This window comes from Taurulus bubalis, assembly GCF_910589615.1.
Source record: "Taurulus bubalis genome assembly, chromosome: 12".
NCBI classification, from domain to species: domain Eukaryota; kingdom Metazoa; phylum Chordata; class Actinopteri; order Perciformes; family Cottidae; genus Taurulus; species Taurulus bubalis.
Window position 1 is genome coordinate 912,339 of NC_136600.1, and position 22,662 is coordinate 935,000.

The window sequence follows — 22,662 nt, forward strand, 5'->3', positions numbered from 1 at the left end:
GACCCCTACGCCGTAGCCTGACGCGCACCTCCAACAAATCCTAACTACGCGTCGCGTTGACGCGGACCGTAAGCGCTGTGATTGGTCCGCTCAGAACGTCATTTCCGACAGTTGCTTTTTCCCAGCCTCGACCGGTTTAGTGGTCGTACAGACCACCTCCGCAAACGTCTTCTCTGTCGCCTGCGCTTCAACATTTGCAATATGAGCATTTGCTCTTCAATATTGATGAGCTCCAACTTTAATGCAGTCGCTCCAACTTGGTCGCCATTGTTTACTGTGACCGGAATTCGGCTATAACCCCTGAAACCACACAGGCACACAGGCACACCCCCCTGGCGGCATGGCGGTTAATTGCAGGCAACGCGTTCCCTCGTTGCAGAACTTCGAATGCTCAACGACTGCGTCAGGTCGACGGCGTAGGAGAACCATAAACTAGGCTTTAGGCCCACACACCTCAGACGCTCACACCATCATTGCTTCTTCATGGGTTCATGCAGTTATACAGTAAAAGGATACATTCAAATGTGAATGATTTATTTGATATGAAGACAAGGATTAAACATGACTTCACTCTTCTGCACATCCATTGTCATTCACAACGGGTGTGATCTTGACAAATACGTTTGGGTCATTTTGTTACGTTTGCCTGAGCTTTTATTTCAAAGATCCTTTCCAGTTACAGCCATTGCAGGATCAGCACCGTAGCGATGGCGTAACACAATATAAAATGTAAAAAAAAAAGCCTCAACAGTTTAACATGCACTTATTAACTCTATCTATCATCTGTGTTCTGAAGTAGTCTGTACATTTTGGTGTGTTTGAAACAATAACTATGAAAGATCCTCAAACTCACCTGCCCTGTTGCAGGAAGGCTCACCTGTCTGCATTAACCTTCCTCTTGTGTTCGGGTCGGCACTGACCCGTTTTAGGTTTTAAATGCATAAACACATAAAAGAAACACATAAATGTGTTTATTGCATCAAGGCTTTTTGACTTTGTCAGGAACCTCATTTCAACAAAATAAAACAAAACAATTTTTTTTCACTAAATTATAAAATGCTCTGGTTGAAATTATGACCTTCGTGTTGTTAGGGTCTGTTTTGACCCAGTTATAAAAATAAGATTTGCTTCATTGGTTGTTGTTTGTTTGACCTTGCAAATCTATATTTTGTGTTATGACTTGTTCTGCTTTTCATTTTGTGTTTGTCCATCCATTCATCCATTCATTATCAGCTGCTTATCCGGGGTCGGGTCGCGGTGGCAGCAGGTCCATCAGGCCGACCCAGGCTTCCCTCTCACCCGCAACACTTTCCAGCTCATTCTGGGGGATCCCGAGGCGTTCCAAGGCCAGCCGGGAGATATAATCCCTCCAGCGTGTCCTCGGTCTTCCCCGGGGTCTCCTACCAGTTGGACGTGCCTGGAAAACCTCTAATGGGAGGCGTCCAGGAGGCATCCTGACTAGATGCCCGAACCACCTCAGCTGACTCCTTTCGACACGAAGGAGCAGCGACTCGACTCCAAGCTCCCTCCTGATGTCCGAGCTCCTTACCCTATCTCTAAGGCTGTGTTCACACCGGATTGGCGCCGCGTCCACCGCGGAAGTTTACTCGCGCGAGTGAAAGGAGGGCGTTCACACCAAACGCGAAAAATCGCGGCGCGAAGGGGGCGTGGCTTAGCTCTGTCGCTTGCCTCTGTGAGAGACAAGCGACGAAGCTTTCATTTCCGCTATCGACCATGGAATAAATAACCACTAATTCTGCTTTATACTTGTAGTGGAAGTCCCAAACATGTGGGAACATGAAACGCCCTCGTGTTCGGGTTCATAACATCATCCGTAGCCGCACACAGCTCGGTGAATTTCACCGACTCCTCCAGGAACTGCGTCTCGCGTATCTCCGTAAAACGATACCGATTATGCCATCCACCATGGAAATAACCACTAGTTCTGCTTTATACTTTTTGTGAAAACTCCACATATGTCGGAACATCAAACTCCATGGCGTCTGGGTTCATAATATTATCCGTAGTCCCACAACAGCGTCTCAATGAAGCCGCTGTCAGCGCTGGTTCAGGCGGAGCAGCAGCAGTTTCATTCAGCAACGGGGAGACGGCGGTGGTGACGGGCGGAGCTTCTCAACGCTGATTCTCAACGCTGATTGGCTGCCGCAACTTTGCGTCACGCGATTTCTCCGCCAGAGTTGGGAGAATTCAACTCACGCGAATTCGCGCCGCGTCCTTCGCTTTGTTCGCCCCAGGTCAAACGTTCTGTTCGCGCCGCCTCCAACGCGTCTATCTCGCCGCGGCGCGAATAAATCGTTAATTCGCGTCGCAGCGCGTCTGTGGATTGACTTTACATGGAATCTGGTCGCGCCGCAAATTCGCGCCGCGTCCGGTGTGAACACACCATAAGGCTGAGCCCGGCCACCCTGCGGAGGAAGCTCATTTCGGCCGCTTGTATCCGAGATCTCGTTCTTTCGGTCACGACCCAGAGTTCGTGACCATAGGTGAGGGTTGGAACATAGACCGACCAGTAAATGGAGAGCTTCGCCTTCCGGCTCAGCTCCTCTTCACCAAGACGGACCGGTACAGCGCCTGTTTTACTGCTGCAGCCGCACCGATCCGTCTGTCGATCTCCCGCTCCACCTTACCCTCACTCGTGAACAAGACCCCGAGATACTTGAACTCCTTCGCTTGGGGTAGGCAGTTTGTCCCCACCTGGAGGGAGCAATCCACCGGTTTCCGGCAGAGCACCATGGCCTCAGATTTGGAGGCGCTAACTCTCATCCCTGCCGCTTCACACTCGGCTGCAAAACGCCCCAGTGAATGCTGGAGGTCACGGTCCGAGAAGGCAAACAGGACCACATCATCCGCGAACAGCAGAGAGGCGATCCCGAGACTCCCGAACCGGATCCTCTCCGCCCCCTGGCTGCGCCTAGACATCCTGTCCATGAAGGTCACGAACAGGACCGGTGATAAAGGGCAGCCCTGGCGGAGGCCAACACCCACCGGGAACGTGTCTGACTTATTACCGAGGATACGAACACAGCTCCTACTGCAGGCGTACAGAGACCGGATAGCCCGTGCCAACGGGTCCGGCACCCCATACTCCCGCAGCACCCCCCACAAAAACCCCCGAGGGACCCGGTCGAAAGCCTTCTCCAAGTCCACAAAGCACATGTAGACTGGTTGGGCAAACTCCCAGGACCCCTCCAGTAGTCTTGCGAGGGTAAAGAGCTGGTCCACTGTTCCACGACCGGGACGGAATCCGCACTGCTCGTCTTGAATCTGAGGTTTGACAAGCGGTCGGAGCCTCCCTTCCAGCACCCTGGCATAAGCTTTTCCCGGGAGGCTGAGCAGTGTGATGCCACGATAGTTTAAGCACACTCTCCAGTCCCCCTTCTTGTAGATGGGAACCACCACCCCGGTCTGCCAGTCCATGGGCACTGTTCCCGACCCCCATGCGACACTGAAAAGACGTGTCAACCAAGACAGCCCAACAATGTCCAGCGCTTTCAGCATCTCAGGGCGGATCTCATCCACCCCTGGCGCCTTGCCACCAAGGAGCTTTTTGACTACCTTAGCGACCTCTGCCAGGGATATGGGAGAAACCACCCCAAAGTCTTCCGGCGCTGCCCCCTCTCCGGGGGACATGTTGGCCGGGTTTAGGAGTTCATAAAAGTGCTCTTTCCACCGCCACTGTGTTAGTATTAAAGTTATATTGCCTTTTTCTTGTAGTAAATATATATGGGTCGAAATTGACCCCTAACCATAGATAGTACTATATTTAATATTAAAATTAAAAAAAGTTTTTATTTTATTTAAATTTATTTAAGAGATGTGTTCTAATACCCCTCAGTAATAGTCAGGTAACACAATAACCTTGTATTTATTTATATGATTCTCTTGAGGTTCATTTGACTATTTTCTTTATTGAAATCAAGGAGTATCCTGACAAAGAAAAGGCCGAGACACCCACACGAAAAATATTAAAACAAACAACAATATGTTCATGCATAAGGAAGCCTAACAAGGTAACCAAGAGATAAGAAACAAATTGGATGATAGATAATTGTTTTTAGTGTATTTTACAGCTGATTTAACACAAGAGATGCTAACAGAAAGCTAACACAAGAGGAAGGTTACAGTGCCGGATCACAGGCCTGTACAAAGTGTAGGCTACACCTCCAGCCCCAACACTAGCAGATCCAGTGGAACACTTGTGTAGTCCAGGTCTTCTACTCCACATTAGACTGCTCCTATTACTTTTGGTTGCAGTGTCAAAGCTATTGTAAAAGAAAACACCTGCTCGACTCCGTATATGAGGACATTCTGAACACAGAGGTAAAAGGATTTATACCCTGAATATGTCAAACTATCAACTCAATTACTGAGACTAACATTGTCAAAATCAAAGTAGATTGGAAAAAAGAACTTGCCAGGAACATACCAGACTCATTCTGGAACCCTAGTTAGTCAATAACAGCTCTTCGTGTGCACGGTTACATGTACTACAATTCAAGGTACTGCATCGCCTGCACTACTCTAGAGAAAATGAAAAATTACATGAAATGTATAACTGTGTGCTTTTGAGAATAAACACAATTTACAAAAAAAAGTCCACCTGCTCTCTCAACTGTGTAGTTAGATTGCCGAAGCGTTTCCTCTGAAGCCAAATCTTTTTCATTCTAATCAGTTTCTCAAAAAGGTTTAGATTACATCAGGATTACATCCATCTTATTAAAAGGAATTTCAAACAAGCCCCACCTCGCCTGTCAACAAATAGGCCTATTACGATAACGTTTTATATTTTTATCAAGATTACAATTGCATGTGCACATCCAGATGAGGGAGGATGCTATCGACAGCTTCAGTCAGGTGAGAGAGAGACGGTGTGTTCACAGACAGCTTCAGGTGAGAGAGACGGTGTGTTCACAGACAGCTTCAGGTGAGAGAGAGACGGTGTGTTCACAGACAGCTTCAGGTGAGAGAGACGGTGTGTTCACAGACAGCTTCAGTCAGGTGAGAGAGAGACGGTGTGTTCACAGACAGCTTCAGGTGAGAGAGAGACGGTGTGTTCACAGACAGCTTCAGGTGAGAGAGAGACGGTGTGTTCACAGACAGCTTCAGGTGAGAGAGAGACGGTGTGTTCACAGACAGCTTCAGGTGAGAGAGAGAGAGACGGTGTGTTCACAGACAGCTTCAGGTGAGAGAGAGAGAGACGGTGTGTTCACAGACAGCTTCAGGTGAGAGAGACGGTGTGTTCACAGACAGCTTCAGTCAGGTGAGAGAGAGAGAGACGGTGTGTTCACAGACAGCTTCAGGTGAGAGAGAGAGAGACGGTGTGTTCACAGACAGCTTCAGTCAGGTGAGAGAGAGAGAGACGGTGTGTTCACAGACAGCTTCAGGTGAGAGAGAGAGACGGTGTGTTCACAGACAGCTTCAGGTGAGAGAGAGACGGTGTGTTCACAGACAGCTTCAGGTGAGAGAGAGAGAGACGGTGTGTTCACAGACAGCTTCAGTCAGGTGAGAGAGAGAGAGACGGTGTGTTCACAGACAGCTTCAGGTGAGAGAGACGGTGTGTTCACAGACAGCTTCAGGTGAGAGAGAGACGGTGTGTTCACAGACAGCTTCAGGTGAGAGAGAGAGAGACGGTGTGTTCACAGACAGCTTCAGGTGAGAGAGACGGTGTGTTCACAGACAGCTTCAGGTGAGAGAGAGACGGTGTGTTCACAGACAGCTTCAGGTGAGAGAGAGAGAGACGGTGTGTTCACAGACAGCTTCAGGTGAGAGAGAGAGAGACGGTGTGTTCACAGACAGCTTCAGGTGAGAGAGAGACGGTGTGTTCACAGACAGCTTCAGGTGAGAGAGAGACGGTGTGTTCACAGACAGCTTCAGGTGAGAGAGAGAGAGACGGTGTGTTCACAGACAGCTTCAGGTGAGAGAGAGACGGTGTGTTCACAGACAGCTTCAGGTGAGAGAGAGAGAGACGGTGTGTTCACAGACAGCTTCAGTCAGGTGAGAGAGAGAGAGACGGTGTGTTCACAGACAGCTTCAGGTGAGAGAGACGGTGTGTTCACAGACAGCTTCAGGTGAGAGAGAGACGGTGTGTTCACAGACAGCTTCAGGTGAGAGAGAGAGAGACGGTGTGTTCACAGACAGCTTCAGGTGAGAGAGAGAGAGACGGTGTGTTCACAGACAGCTTCAGGTGAGAGAGACGGTGTGTTCACAGACAGCTTCAGGTGAGAGAGAGAGAGACGGTGTGTTCACAGACAGCTTCAGGTGAGAGAGACGGTGTGTTCACAGACAGCTTCAGGTGAGAGAGACGGTGTGTTCACAGACAGCTTCAGGTATTGAATATTCCGTACACATATTTAACATTTTATTTGATTGCGAATAGTTGAGAGGCGCCCCTTTAATGAAGTATTTCCTGCAGAAAATGACAGGTTTTGCTAAATATAAATTAATTCCATGAAAATACATTCAACAAAACAATGTTGAGTTTTATTTTGAAACTTAATTGAGCTTCTTTGTCAGTGAAGGCTTTTTCCACCTTTAACTAGGACACACTGTAGACTTGTGTTTCTTATATTACTTAGATTCATCTACCGTTTACTTCTCTTGCACTTTCAGATTTCTACCCACAACGGAACATTTTAATTACCACTTCTGCTACTTTCTGATATACTACTTGTTTTGTAGTGTTACTTACCTGTACATACAGCATATGGATACATGATGTATTACACAATGCAGTAAATGTCAGTTCTTTCTTTTCAAAGCACCAAGCTAAATCTATTTCACTTAATGCGCAAATAAACGTCACTTTAAAAGAGAGCCAAAATGAAAGAACAGCAGCAGCTGCGACGACGAGGCTCCTGCAGGGCTTGACGGACTCATTATTTGATCCCTCGTCAGCCCCTCTGCTCAATCCTGAGACATTGAAGAGCTGATGAGCTCTTCCAGAATCAAGAAACCTAGAAACTACAGTACCTTGATTCTGGAAGAGTGTTATAACTATAAGCTATTATATTGAGTACTTGAACAGTTCTCTAGGAAGCAGTGTTCTGATGTTCGTTTCTGGGGCTTTTATTGTGAAGGGAAAAACGGAAAGAGAGGAAATGTTCTAGTGAAGTGTGGAACGAGAATAAAAGTGGTTGCCGTCTGGTGCAAACTGCAGCATCGTGTTGTTGTTTTATTAATAAAGTGAAGTATAGGCGCAACATAAACCCTCGGATACATAACTAAATGTTACTGGTTCTTGTTGATGTGAACTACAAGCATTGTCCGTTAATGACGTACGTATTTATGTAAACAATATCAGACGGCGCTGAAGGCCTAAGTTGAAAATGCACGGCCCGCCACTGCTGTGCAGTAATCATTACACTGAAGCACGTCTTTTTGGATTTTCTTTTTAATCAACTCACCTTTGTGATGACAACTGAAAAGAACGAGGGTACACTGAATGAGACATTATTTCAACTTTAAACCAGAAATGGGGTCTGCAGTTTATCTAATTGAAATCACTAAAACTGTGGAATCACAGTTCCGTATCAAATGTGAAACAACTAGAAGCACGAGACTGAACCGGCGTGTGGTGTTGGCGCCGTCAGCCGGCCCTGCTGCTCAGTGGTGGGTTGTTGCTTAGCTCAAAGAAAATCTGGAATCATGACACATTATTCAAATGTTGTTCCCAAGCCTGAGATTCTTTTACAATACAAATCGGGAAACAGCTGTGGTTTCATTGAAAGCTATTCCTTTATCATTGGCACTTTCACATCTATGTAAGAAAAAAAACAATGTCCCTGTCATTTCCAATAAATAAATCTGACCAATAAACACTGTCTAAACTCTATGTGCAACCAGGACACATTCAGTCCTTTCACGTTTTCACTTGAAATCAACAGAACTTGTACATTACATTATAAAAATATGAATTAAAGGGGAAGGAATGATTAAACCTTTCCTTGAGAGTGACAGGTTTGTAGAAGAAGAAACTATTGCACTTTCATCCCATTCTACAGATACATTAACGAGCTTCACAATCAGCAGTATACATTTACCTTCCCTCCACACGCAGACAGTACATCTGCTTCCTGCCATTCTCCTGCATGGCACTGCTGTCATCCCAAATACAGACTTTAGGGGGAGTAATGTCAGAGGGTCCCTTAATGCAATCAAAGTGTGTGTAATCACAAGCAAAGAGAACCCCTGCATGAGAGCAGCCAGCCCGGTTGACATGCTCACCTCTTCCAAACACACGCTTTGCAATTGGTCCAAAATGTCATACGATTAGGTCCATTTTTGTTTCGTTTTCTAAGCTTCAACTGGCCCATGACGTTACCGTGTTGTTGCACCTCACATGGTAGAGGATCCAAGATGACCTCCTAAAGCTTTGAGAAGACGTATCCTCCTCGGAGTCCACACAACCCTACAGGCTCAAGTCATGTGAATTCTTTCACCTGCCCAGGTCTGTGAGATTTCAGCAGTACAAACAATGGCATATGCAGGACCCTGTGTATGTCCGTGTCCATTTTGGCCCTGTACACAACCTAGCAAGCAGAGACCAACAAGACAACTTCAGGCCAGACTTTACTAGAGGAGTGACACACCATTTCCACCTGGTACGAGAGCAACAGATCTGGATCTAGGTGTCCAGATACCTGATCTGGATCAGGGAGTCTCGTGTAAATTCCCTTCTGGAGGTGGTCTGGCTGGCATCATCAGATCGTAGCCGTGTTCAAACAGGCCCGTATAGTTTGAGAGGTCATCAATGACGCCATTACTTAACAGCACTGTGGTTAGACAGCAGTGTCAAAGCAAAGCTGGAACATAAAGTCTGCTGGCTCTAAGTCGTGTGTTGAGATCCGACCACAGTGCAGGCAGAGTTCCTCATCATCAGATACCATTATCCAGGTGCAGATTGCATGTTAATACCAGGTGCACAAGGGAATAACGGCACATTATTTTTCATGATTTTGCTCAGCCTGCCGGATAAGACCAGCCTGACCAGGTGGAAATGGAGTTGATCCAAACAATGTGGAAGGCTGCAATGAGTTCAACGTCATGTATTTGAACTTTTTGTTGCCATCGTCATTTCACATAATTCAATTTACTCTCTGACGTTATTTTAAAATATTCCGTTACAGCCTTCTTTTTCCACGTGACTACCATGAAGTGAAAGGAAAATTCCAGTTTATGACCTTTTTTGGCTTTTGGCATCCCCTCTCCATGTTCACTGCTGAGATCATCCGTCACAGTGACATCACTGCAAGGTCTGATGGGTCAAGAAACACGAGCAGGCCGACATTCACACAGGTTGGATACGAACACTTTAATCAGCTAATCTAAACCATTTCATAAGTAGTTTAAAGTGAAAGTGAGCCACCTGAAATCCCAGGAAAAGTTAAAAACGCTAATTAATTAATCATTTAGTTTGCCTTCTTTTTCCTCTTCAAATAAGTTTGACTAACCAGTTGGTGTCTGATTGTCTGACTGCTGCTGTTTCTGGACCCGTGTTTGCATATCTCAGCTATCAACTGTACAATAACAGATAAAAACAACGACCAGAGTAAGTTGAAATAAACAGGAATGGTTCCTTCACGGCATTGTGAAATGGATTCGGAGAATGTTCCCTGCCTGTAAAAGTAATGCAATGGTTTTAACTACATGAAACCATGGTGATCATAGCTGTCATAGGCACTTCCATCAATCCACAATGTGTGTGGAAAATACTTCTTCCATGTGTGCTACCTTTTGGACACCGTCATCTAAAACACACAGTACACACACACACACACGTGTTCCCCTTCATGTTCGACACTGCGAGGCACAGAAACACCCAGAAGCCATTGCTGCAGTAGCACAGTACTGACATATCTGATCAGGGAGAGACAATACTTTGACTGTGGAAAAATACACTATGCGCAGACATTATTATACACAACCACACATGGGCAGCAACAGGTGGCAGATCAGTCTGTGGCGTCTCATTGGTCCACTTCCATAAGGGCATCCAAAAGCCACGGAGTGTGAATGTGTTGAGGAAATGGCATCAAAAAGGCGGAGTGTGTCTGCGATCGATGTTCTGTTAACTGAGACATGTTCATTCAAAGAGATAAAGACCGTCATTGTATTCAAATGAAACGACGTTAGCTTGAATTAGTCATCCTCGTGCTGAAGGGTTGAATTCAAAACACAATTTTCATTCCAATAATTCAAAGAATCCAAGATGACATGTGATGACACTTGAATTGAATAGAGTGAGTTTTGACAGCTGAGTGGTTAAGGTGTGGACCACAGAACCACATGGTGTGTGTGTGTGTGTGTGTGTGTGTGTGTGTGTCTAGATGCCTGGTGTTCCTGTCAGTTTCTCATCTTTTCTGCAAATTCATTCATTTATCCAATCTTCGAGTTCCGTGGTTCATCTTGAACATTTAAATACAATCTCTACCGGCACATATATCTTTCCACAGACAGTGGACACGTGTGTGTGTGTGTGTTCAGTAATGGTGGTGTTTTGTCACATGTGTGTATGAAGTGTGTCAGTGGTGTTTTAATTTGACTTGTAAACATTCAGTTAAGTTCAGGTATTAGCAATTTTAGGCAAATTACTTTTCATTCCAAAAACTCTCCGGCAATCAGCACAAAGGTGATTGCTGGGGAGTGTGTGTGTGTGTGTGTGTGTGTGTGTGTGTGTGTGTGGTCCTTAGCTGTCCACCACCTGGTGTGGCAGAGTGACAGAGGAGCCATTGATAAACGAGCCTTGTTTGTCTCTTCCCTTCAGAAAATAAGTGAGCAGTTCCCCTTTCCCCTTCACGAAGATGGGGCCCCTCCTCACAAAGCGGAAGCCGTACTCCTTCAGGATGTTGTAGCAGTCCTCCACTACCTGTGGGCGACACACACACACACACACACACCAAAATGAACTAAAGCAGCACAGAGGAGAGCATGCTGCTCACTGATGTTATTGAAGGTGGGCGTGCCTTATTGGAGGTGGGCGTGCCTTATTGAATGTGGGCGTGCCTTATGAAGGTAGGCGTGTCTTATTGAAGGTGGGCGTGCCTTATTGAAGGCGGGCGTGCCTTATGAAGGTAGGCGTGTCTTATTGAAGGTGGGCGTGCCTTATTGAAGGCGGGCGTGCCTTATTGAAGGTAGGCGTGTCTTATTGAAGGTAGGCGTGTCTTATTGAAGGTGGGCGTGCCTTATTGAAGGCGGGCGTGCCTTATTGAAGGCGGGCGTGCCTTATGAAGGTAGGCGTGTCTTATTGAAGGTGGGCGTGCCTTATTGAAGGCGGGCGTGCCTTATGTAGGTAGGCGTGTCTTATTGAAGGTGGGCGTGCCTTATTGAAGGTGGGCGTGCCTTATTGAAGGCAGGCGTGTCTTATGAAGGTAGGCGTGTCTTATTGAAGGTGGGCGTGCCTTATTGAAGGTAGGCGTGCCTTATTGAAGGTAGGCGTGCCTTATGGAAGGTGGGCGTGTCTCTGCTCCAATCCCTGTTTTTTTCAACCTAAACGTGTTCGGGTGATTTTCATTCTTTTATTGACGATTCCCCAATTTTTCGCCCGACTTTGAGCCTTTTTGTAGGATCCCTCCATGATACCTGTTTTTCATTTTATGAGAAGTTCTATACGGTAAAATGCTCTCTTTAGCTGCTAATGGTAAACAAGTTGGATGAAAGCTGGAAGTTGGCAAAATCTTTCACATTACACTTAGTCATTAAATCCTTTACATCAAACATATTTATTAGTGAAGCTTTAATTTCTTTTTGCAGCTGTTCACAGTGAGATTGATCACACATTGTTCCACCAATGTTCCAGTATTCAAAGGCACACTCAAAAAGCCATAGCTGAAGCATCCTGATGGGAGGATAGTGTGAACACAAACTAGCATGCAGCACTAAGGTTGATCATGCATTCATCCTGTTACTCTATGTCTTTGTAACTAACCACACGCCTGTGCAGTGCTTCCTGTTGAAGGGTCCTCGTGACCTGCTTGTGATCAGCTGGCTACTCGACTTCATCATTTGTTCATCATGTTTGTGCTATGCTATACATATACTACTTCAAACAGCTCCTGCTCATAAGGTGTGATTATCTGTCCGGTAACGGTTGTGTACTGTAAACATGTCCATGTTGGACTCAGCCAAGTCAGCCATGGCTTCTCAGTTCACTGACTGTCATGTTTGTTTACAGGTGGTAGGAGCAAACGTTTATTTTGGGGGAAATTTTCAGTTTTTAATGAACATAGTTTATATAATGTGTTCATATTGTCTTACCGTTGCTTAAGGAGGATTTATGAAAATGTGGTTATTTTTTAATTTCCCCTTTATTTTGTTTTGCAGATTTTGGAGAAAAATCCCAAACTTAATGCACTTTCAAACAGCTGCAGCAGCACTGGAACGTGTGAGGTGAACACTACGTCTGTTCAGAAACACTTCAACCAGGTGAACTGAATGTGGATTAAAACATGCTGCATCAGCAAAGCTTTACAACTACTCTACCTCTTTGTAGTTGTATAGACACTGAAGTAACCCAGAAACCTGCAGCAGAGCTCAGTGCTGTACCTGGATGTTTCCCATCACCCCCGTGGACTCCATGCGACTCGCCACGTTCACAGTGTTGCCCCAGATGTCGTAGTGGGGTTTACGAGCTCCGATCACTCCGGCTAACACGCCGCCCTTATTCAGACCTGCAGGAGAGAGAGGACACGAGGGTCAAGGATGACAAACACTATACCTGTGAGAACGCTTCATGCATCCAGCATTCACACCAATAATGCTCAGATATTACTCAACCAGTGAAAGAACAAGGCCGTGACCAAACATGTTGTAAAATCTGGGTGTAAACAGTAAAAAGTGAGAAAATGTAGTAAACTAACAATGAGAATACAAAGCATACAGTAAACCTTTATTGACACAAATGAATGAGACAATAGTTTGAGTAAAAGAATAAACATTTATATACACTCACCTAAAGGATTATTAGGAACACCATACTAATACTGTGTTTGACCCCCTTTCGCCTTCAGAACTTAATTCAACGTGGCATTGATTCAACAAGGTGCTGAAAGCATTCTTTAGAAATGTTGGCCCATATTTATAGGATAGCATCTTGCAGTTGATGGAGATTTGTGGGATGCACATCCAGGGCACGAAGCTCCCGTTCCACCACATCCCAAAGATGCTCTATTGGGTTGAGATCTGGTGACTGTGGGGCCATTTTAGTACAGTGAACTCATTGTCATGTTCAAGAAACCAATTAGAAATGATTCAAGCTTTGTGACATGGTGCATTATCCTGCTGGAAGTAGCCATCAGAGGATGGGTACATGGTGGCCATAAAGGAATGGACATGGTCAGAAACAATACTCAGGTAGGCCGTGGCATTTAAACGATGCCCAATTGGCACTAAAGGGCCTGACGTGTGCCAAGAAAACATCCCCCACACCATTACACCACCACCAGCCTGCACAGTGGTAACAAGGCATGATGGATCCATGTTCTCATTCTGTTTACGCCAAATTCTGACTCTACCATCTGAATGTCTCAACAGAAATCGAGACTCATCAGACCAGGCAACATTTTTTCAGTCTTCAACTGTCCAATTTTGGTGAGCTCTTGCAAATTGTAGCCTCTTGTTCCTATTTGTAGTGGAGATGAGTGGTACCCGGTGGGGTCTTCTGCTGTTGGAGCCCATCCGCCTCAAGGTTGTGCGTGTTGTGGCTTCACAAATGCTTTGCTGCATACCTCGGTTGTAACGAGTGGTTATGTCAGTCAAAGTTGCTCTTCTATCAGCTTGAATCAGTCGGCCCATTCTCCTCTGACCTCTAGCATCAACAAGGCATTTTCGCCCACAGGACTGCTGCATACTGGATGTCTTTCCCTTTTCACACCATTCTTTGTAAACCCTGGAAATGGTTGTGCGTGAAAATCCCAGTAACTGAGCAGATTGTGAAATACTCAGACCGGCCCGTCTGGCACCAACAACCATGCCACGCTCAAAATTGCTTAAATCGCCTTTCTTTCCCATTCTGACATTCAGTTTGGAGTTCAGGAGATTGTCTTGACCAGGACCACACCCCTAAATGCATTGAAGCAACTGCCATGTGATTGGTTGATTAGATAATTGCATTAATGAGAAATTGAACAGGTGTTCCTAATAATCCTTTAGGTGAGTGTAGATGCCTGTATGTATGCCTGCTTATATTTTGAGCGTCTTTCTTTTAAAAGCATATTAATTATTTTAAACTCAGCGTAAATGAACGACATGAACACATCAATATAGCACATTTCCGTGACTTTTACTTAACTTTTAGGTTTTTTTTTTTTTTAAGGACTTTTCCAGGCCTGGAAATAACCATTTTAAAATTCCATGACTTTTCAAGGTTTTCCATCCTCGTAATAATATAGACATGCCAGTTTACAATATAATCTTGTTTACAGGGTCTATCTATAGAACCAATAACACACAGACGTACCGATGCGCAGCATGAAGTTGTTGAATGATTGGTAGTTGATGTTCATGAGTGTGACCTTCATGGCCAGAGCAAAGTCTGCCAGGTCTGCCAGGTGCTGCCAGCGCTCTCTGTCAGACTGCTCCTCCTTCTGTCAAACAAAGCTATCATGTTACCATACCGCTATCATGACTGGAAAACACAATAAGCATTTTAGCACAACTGAGAAGCCCAAGAAAGACAAAGACTCCGTACAGTCCGACATCCTTATTATTCAGAATAATCACCACATTGTATTCTAGTTTAAAATCAGCATAGCGATGCAATTGTTGATTTCTACGTTCAGAGTGAATTTTCACTGTTGCTGTTGCGAGTCAGAGACATGCCGTGTGACCCGTCTGACCTTCATGCAGGTGTAGCCGTTGCTGACATCCGAGGTGACACCGGATGCTGCCATGTAGGTGCTGCCGATGGTCTTGATTTTTGTGATGCAGCGGAACTGAGTTTCATCGAGCAGCTGACACGGAAACAGAAGAAAGGGGAGGTTTAAACGGACTGAGGGTGAAAGTACAGAGACTGAATCTCTGACTACTTCAAGAACAGAAACTGTTCTTTCGGTCAAACGGAAAGCAGACAGGCAGCATCATGAATGGGAAATGCAGGCGCTAAAGCTAGCAACAAATTACAACTTTTATTTATATATGCCTGATAAATTCAGGCGACTGCCTCATGTTTCATGCTGGGTGTCAATACCAGGGTTCACACACATTATGACCAACGGATTTCCAGGACTTTAAACCAAATGTCCATGAGCAAACATTTAGTGAAATCTGGGTGTAAACAGTAAAAAGTGAGTAAATGTAGTATTTAAACTAACAATGAGAATACAAAGCATACAGTAAACCTTAAATGACACAAATGAATGAGACAATAGTTTGATTAAAAGAATAAACATTCATATAGATGCCTGTATGTATGCCTGCTTATATTTTGAGTCTTTCTTTTAAAAGCATATTCATTATTTCAAACTCAACGTAAATGAATGACATGAATACATGAATATAACACATTTACATGAACACATGAATATAACACATTTACATGAACACATGAATATAACACATTATACAACACTTTTGGGATTTTATTTTTTTCAAGGACTTTTCAAGGCCTGGAAATAACCATTTTAAAATTGCATGACTTTTCCAGGGTTTCCATGACGTAAGAACCCGGCGCTACAGTACCATGCTGTGTGTCTCCAGACAGCGACGCTAGGAAAACAGAAGCAGAGCGAGGGAAGCAGCTTACACTGTCAAAGTCAGAGATGATCTCATTGAGGAACCGCAAGCACTCGATTCCTCCGTTATTGATGCTCTCCTCTGTGTAGAAGTCAGAGAAGTTGGGAATTGAGGCAAACATGACTCCAATCTCATCGTAGGACTGGCTGTACAACTCCTGTAGGTCACATTGACAATGTGGAGAGGAAGACATTAACAAACTACAAATACGATTTTATAAGATACTGTACAACTATGACAAGAATACGACAGATGAACATACTGGGTTTCATAATAAAAGACAGAGAGGAGACATCCTGACTTTTTAGGAGTGTAATAGATGAACACACACACACACACACACACACCTCACCTCATCCCTCTTCTTGGAGCCCAGGAAGTGTCGAGCCACGTGTTCAGGCAGCATGTTGGTCACCAGCGCTTCATTCCAGCGTCTCATCTCGTACACTTTCTCCTTCTGCTCATGGACCTCGATCTTCCACAGGAACAAGGTGCGGGCGAGCTTCTCCACCTGCAGGCAGCAACAGGGACTGATGTCAGCATTTGACCAGTATGTGGATTTGGTGGTCAATACACTCCAAAAAGTAAGAGCATCTTTTTTTGCCAACTAAACTTGAATTGCTAATTTTCCCGAAGAAAATGACAGATACAAACAAATCTAATATTTCTAGACACATTTATATCTAACGGGTCCTCTTCCACTGAGCGGACAAACTAAACACCGTCTCTAGCGAGGGCCCACAGGGTTTTTACGTGACTCAGAGGTATGGATGGCAACCAAAACTCTGTACTAAGTGGGCAATTGATTAAATATTGGAGTATTTAAATTGAAATGTTACTGGAGCTTTTGATCTATCATTTTTTATATTTTAGTGTAATTTATGATCAAGTGAACCGGTGGTTGCAACCTGCAGTGAGGAGCTTGTTTCCTCCTCTTTATATTGAATCGTTGGTTATTGATACCCAGTTTGTTTTCAGTGCAAAAATATTTCATTCGGCAACTTGCTGGGCTAAATTTTAAGATCCAATTATATATGCTCTAATATACAGTTTAAGGTCTGTGAGATTCCCGTCTTACCTTTACACTATTTTATTTTTACATAAAAATAGTGTGTGTCTAGACTTTCGCAAGAAAAATCCTGAAAATTGCTGCTGATTTGATTTGTTCTGTAATGTTAAACGCTTTGCACAGTACATCAGGTATTCCTATATATATATATATATATATATATATATATATATATATATATATATATATATATATATATATATATATATATATCCAAATAAAGTTTTCTGCAAGGTTTTTGGCCTTCATAATTATATCAACATTTTCCTTCTTTGTTTAAAAATTCAGATATCAGGGGAGAGGTCATTAGGCCGTAGAGGTCGTTAACAGCGGTTATATTCATATTTTTTGATCGTTTAGGGTAGTAATACCATCACTACTTTGCAAAATGTGCTATATTTTTGTATGCTGTTGAACACAGAAGATATTTACTTACATGTCGGGAGAAATAATAGAAGCTGACCATCATAATGAAGATCATAATAGTCATTGTGAACTTGGAGGGCACCAGGTATGACCTGCACAGAAGAACATCAACATATTGATAATTTATGCTTTAATAATAGTGTTTAAAACCCCCCAATCCTATGTTCAGGGATTGAACAAAGAACACAATATTGTAACCCTAGTTCTATGAACAAAGGCGGAGCCCTCTACTGGACTTCCTCTTGTGTTCGGGTCGGCACCGACCGTTTTAGGTTTTAAATGCATAAAAGAACCACATCAATGTGTTTATTGCATCAAGGCTTTTTGACTTTGTCAGGAACCTCTATTTCAACAAAATAAAACAAAAACATTTTGTTTCACTCAATTATAAAATGCTCTGGTTGAAATTATGACCTTTGTGTTGTTAGGGTCGGTTTCGATAGATGTTACTATAGTTAATAATATAAAAATGAATAAATAAAAAAACACAATTATTTAAGAGATGTGTTCTAATACCCCTCAGTAATAGTCAAGTAACACAACAAGTTTTTATTTATTTATTTATATGATTATCTTGAGGTTCATTTTACTATTTCTTTAATTGAAGTCGAGGTATCCTGACAAAGAAAAGGCCCAGAGGCCCACACCAAAAATATTAAAACATACAACAATATGTTCATGGATACGGAAGATAAACAAGGTCACCAAGAGATAAGAAACACATTGGATGATAGATAATTGTTTTTAGTGTATCTTACAGCTGATTTAAGACATGGGTCAAAACCAACTATTAACACAACCAAAAGCTAACACAAGGGATGCTAACAGAAAGCTAACACAAGAGATGCTAAAAGAAAGCCAACACAAGAGGAAGGCTAGGGAATACTCTCCAACCATGAACACATGTTCCTACCTGAGGGTCGGGTACCCTGAAAAGGAGCCTGACATGTCCAAGAGGTAGAACCGCATCAACCACGCCGCCGCCATACTAGAAAAGAACCCAGCTGAACACGGCCACCGACATCGCCATGCTTTGTGTAGATTGTGGGTCTCGTCCTGCCTGCCGATGGGCCCTCAGAGGCATCCTGCAGTGCGTTTCGTTGGATCGGCTTTACGAGCCGCACCATCCCCGAAGTACACAAACAGCTGCTCAGTGTGTCTGATGGAGGCTGTGCGTTTAACACAACATGCTAACGCACAAACTGGGCAAAGCCGATGTCCCCCTCATGGAGTGGAAGACAAAAAGCATGGATTTGCATAACCCCTCAACCTGAAATCACTGGTTTGTTTGATCACACAATCACTTAGCTGAGGTCAGTACTTTTTCCCAGAGCCTCTGTGCTTCCTCGCCTCAAGTTTCCATGGGTCGTGGCTGTCTCCTACCTCCTTCCTCCTACCTCCTGTCTCCTACCTCCTTCCTCCTACCTCCTGTCTCCTGCCTCCTACCTCCTACCTCCTACCTCCTGTCTCCTACCTCCTACCTCCTGCCTCCTACCTCCTGCCATGGCGCTGCTGATGCCCCTCCTCTCTACCTCCTTCTGCTTCATGGATCGTGGTTATCTGGATCATGGTCCATGCCGACTACTCATTATATCATATATCATATTAATTGAATGTGCTGTAACTCCGTTACGTTATTTATTCTGGTCACATGACATCTATTGCTTCTGTCCATCCGGGGAGAGGGATCCTCCTCTGTTGCTCTCCCTCAGGTTTCTTCCCCTTTTTTCCCTGTGAAAGGGTTTTTACTATCTTTATTTGGGGGAGTGTTTCCTGATCCGATGTGAGGTCCTGGGACAGGGTGTTATGTGTACAGACTGTAAAGCCCTCTGAGGCAACTTTATATTTGTGATGTTGGGCTATACAAAATAAGTTGAATTGAATACAAGCGGCAAAGTTGTCTTGAATGACAACATTTTCAGAAAGGACCTCGAGGCCTCGAGCACCTGTGGCCATAACTATTTCCATTCCGTAAGGGAAATTGGTCTCTTGCCAAAATGGTCGCTGCATACATTTTAACAGTGGCACAAGAAAGCTCTCTTTCCATACAACAGCAAAAAAGGAGAGCATAAAATCAACTGCACAAGATAAGGAATCTAGTCTCCTTTCCTTGCACCAGCGTTGGAACCCTAACCACGTTGCCCATTGAAAGGTAGTGGTGGATCCGCTCTTTGCTCCTTAGCCCGTCCCTCTCTGGAGCCGTACTGAGAAGTTGGCGAGGTGAACCTCTTAACGTTCTGCCGTCCCGCGGGCGTCTTTTCCTGTGCATTCTAGTGTACACTGTACCCCCTATTTATAGTTCGGTACGAGTGCCACATGTTTCTGGAAACCTACGATTCTTGTGATTCCAGCTGTGTACCCCGTTTCAAGATCAGATCACCACAGCAGCTACAATCAACTCTTTTGTCAGACAACAAAAAAACAAACCATAGCAAAATCCAGGCAACTCACCGATGACGACTCATATTGATCCATAAATCCATAACGTTCCAACAAAAACGGCGTTGTTACGTCGTAAAGGTTCAATAAAAATAAATCCCATAAAAGATTTAGTCCAAAACACGTGATTACATCCATAAATATCCACCAACTGGCGTTGCATCATTTCATATCAGCTGGAAGATATGAACGAAAGCAGTTTTGTTTTTAGCAGAAAGTCAAGTTTGCATGGGAGCACAGCTACCAAACTCGGCACCAAAATGACCGCCGAAATCAAAGCTTTCTATTGGATCCCCACTTGAACCAATAGGAGCTTCATGTCCTGACTGACAGGCTACATTACCCAACCAGAAGCTACGTTGAAGTTCAGGCTAAGGCTCTATTTTCTTACGTGGCTCAAGCCTGTCACGTCGTACAGCTCAGATGACAGGCGTTTTGTACAGCCAATGAAATTGCCTAAAAAACGGGTCTCAACAAGAGGGGGTGGAGATGATCCTTAACAGGCTTCAGCTTCACCAGAACAGACTTCTGCTCATAGATCCATAACTTAGCATAAAAATGCATTTATACTTCATTTTCTCTGTATGAGCAATACTGGTAGTACATATGAATAGTACTTCTATAAGTTTTCAAGACTATAAGCTTTTTTAATAGGTATATATATAATATATATCAGGAATATTTTCAGTCTCAAAATGAAAAAACGCCTAGACATTTCATTAGAAAAACATGTGTAAAAAATGAATTTTCTGTAATATTGTTATCAACTTTTTACTTAGACTAGAAAAGGCTTCAGGCTATGGTCCCATTGTGTTTTCCAGTCCATAAGTCCCATTTATAGTCATCTACAGGCATCTATTTACAAAGAAATGTTCATGCGGAAATAAAAACCTTATACTTTAGTGTGTTCAAACTCATATAACTCAGTGTCAGCAGCACTTAAAGTGATTCTGACTATTGAGGGAAAAAAGCTTCAGATTGTTACCTTTCAAAAGAGACCAAGACCATGCATTTACTCCAAATAGTTCAAGTACAGCTTCCAATTTACTTTGGGTTTACCTGGATAGGCATTTTTCGTCAAATTTTACAGGAATGTTAAGAGGTTAATGCATCTTCATCGGATGCACCCTGAAACTGCTCACTGGCTTGTCCTTTGTGGAAGCTCTTATTCTCCATCATCTGCAGCCGAAGCTGACATAGCTGCTGGAGCGGGGGTCTTGATTTCTTTGATCTTGAGGTCCTGCTCATCTCATCACTACAACACATTACGTCCAACCGTCAGAAGGGATCCCACTGCTGCTGGGTGTCTAAAGACGCTTTTTACTTTTCTTTTTTTCCCCTGAAGTGACGACGAGAAAACAAAGATATAGCGATGTGCTCGTGGTTGGAGGAGAGTATTACCCATAGAGTCTAGTAGCCTGTGAGTTATGCTGCGTTCACACCAAACGCTTTGCGAATTTGATGCGCGAGTAGATTACATGCAAAGTCAATGCACAGAATGACGTGAATTTCTGAATTTCTGCTGGGCGGCGCAAATAAATCGCCTTATTTGCATCTCAAAAAAGTGTGGGGTAAGCCAATCAGCGTTGAGAAGCTCCGCCCGTCATAACCTCCGTCCTGCCGGTGCTGAATCAAACTGCTGCTGCTCCTGAAGTAGCGCTGCTAGCGGCTTCATTCAGACGCTGTTGTGGGACTACGGATAATATTATGAACCCAGACACCATGGAGTTTGATGTTCCCACGTATGTGGAGTTCACACAACAAGTATAAAGCAGAACTAGTGGTTATCTACATGGTGGATGGAGGAAACGGTAACAGTTTTTACGGAGATAAGCCACGCCCCCTTTCAGGCGCAAGTAAAATATTTGCAACGCGTTTGGTGTGAACGCAGCGTTGGAACACATGATGACATGAAACTACGTCATAGCTCAAATAGCCGGTTCCCTTCTTCAGTCGATTGAGTCTTCATCTACAATTACATTGAGCTAGGGGTGAAAGTGCTAGAAGAGGAATAAAGACGTCTGCTGTACGTTCTCGTTTGCCTCACCTGTAGTCCTGAAAGCGGGCCATGTCATAGCGGTCGAAGATGTCCCTCCAGCTGTAGATGTTAACAATGCCGGTGGCCACTGTGATGAGCAGCATCAGTGTGAGCTTGACCATGTGACTGACCTGAACCAGCATGGTGGTGGCCATCAGTGCCAGCACAGCAATGTAGCTGTAATATTTGGGGTTGTCCAGACAACCGTCGGGGCCAGACCAGGGGGAGGAAGAGGAAGACGAGGAGGAGGACGGGGCCACCGTGGTGCTGCCTGAGTCTGGGGTTTGAGGCAGACAACTCAGCTAGACAGCGGAGAGACACACAGTTAGGAGCTCAGTACTATTATTCAGTGATATTATATCTCACTATCATTGTAAAACTGCACGTATGATCTCTGCTCAGCTGGCCTTCAGCACCAATCCAGAATCTCAATGTTTTTTGGGTATGATTTCCATGGCATATATGTAGCCTAAATGCCACATACAATACAGCTCATTAAAAACTTGCTTATGGAATTAATACAAATCACCACACATAGAGCTTTTTTCCTATTTTTTAACTTTGATTTTGCTTAAGATTCCATAAGGGTTTCTAACAAAACCCTGTCCTCGCATGAAAGTATCCCCTGTTTGTGCTTTTATTCTTTAAGGTTGCACTTCAACATGTTATTGCTTGCACAGATCTCCTCAGGTTGCTCTCAGATTGCTCCTCTGCTCCTGGAGTTGTTTTGTGCAATAATTCTTTCAAAATAACCCAACCAATATAATGCCAGTTGTAATGTTGTCAATGTTGCCATGTTGCAGGTGGGCTTCCTTTGCTTTCGTTACAACTTTTGGAATACAACCTTTTCATTTACTACAATACCTTTACCCACTACTGGCCCCATGTTTTCAAAAAACATTTTTTTCAAATTTTCAAAAGAGTTTTTGAACAAACAAATCCA

General features: G+C 44.1%; 1 protein-coding gene across 2 annotated transcripts in view; it reads right to left on the minus strand.

Annotated features, from left to right (window-relative positions):
- Positions 1–10,705: 10,705 nt before the first annotated feature.
- adcy3a (adenylate cyclase 3a) overlaps positions 10,706–22,662 on the minus strand; it is a gene marked incomplete at both ends in the record, with an annotated part of 45,379 nt that continues 33,422 nt past the window's right edge. For both annotated transcript variants that reach the window (XM_079228141.1, XM_079228140.1), the window contains 8 exons: positions 10,706–10,885; positions 12,562–12,686; positions 14,474–14,600; positions 14,853–14,966; positions 15,758–15,904; positions 16,100–16,258; positions 17,253–17,334; positions 21,729–22,021. In XM_079228141.1, the coding sequence (XP_079084267.1) occupies positions 10,706–10,885; positions 12,562–12,686; positions 14,474–14,600; positions 14,853–14,966; positions 15,758–15,904; positions 16,100–16,258; positions 17,253–17,334; positions 21,729–22,021 (1,227 nt within the window). The remainder of the gene's footprint in view (positions 10,886–12,561; positions 12,687–14,473; positions 14,601–14,852; positions 14,967–15,757; positions 15,905–16,099; positions 16,259–17,252; positions 17,335–21,728; positions 22,022–22,662) is intronic.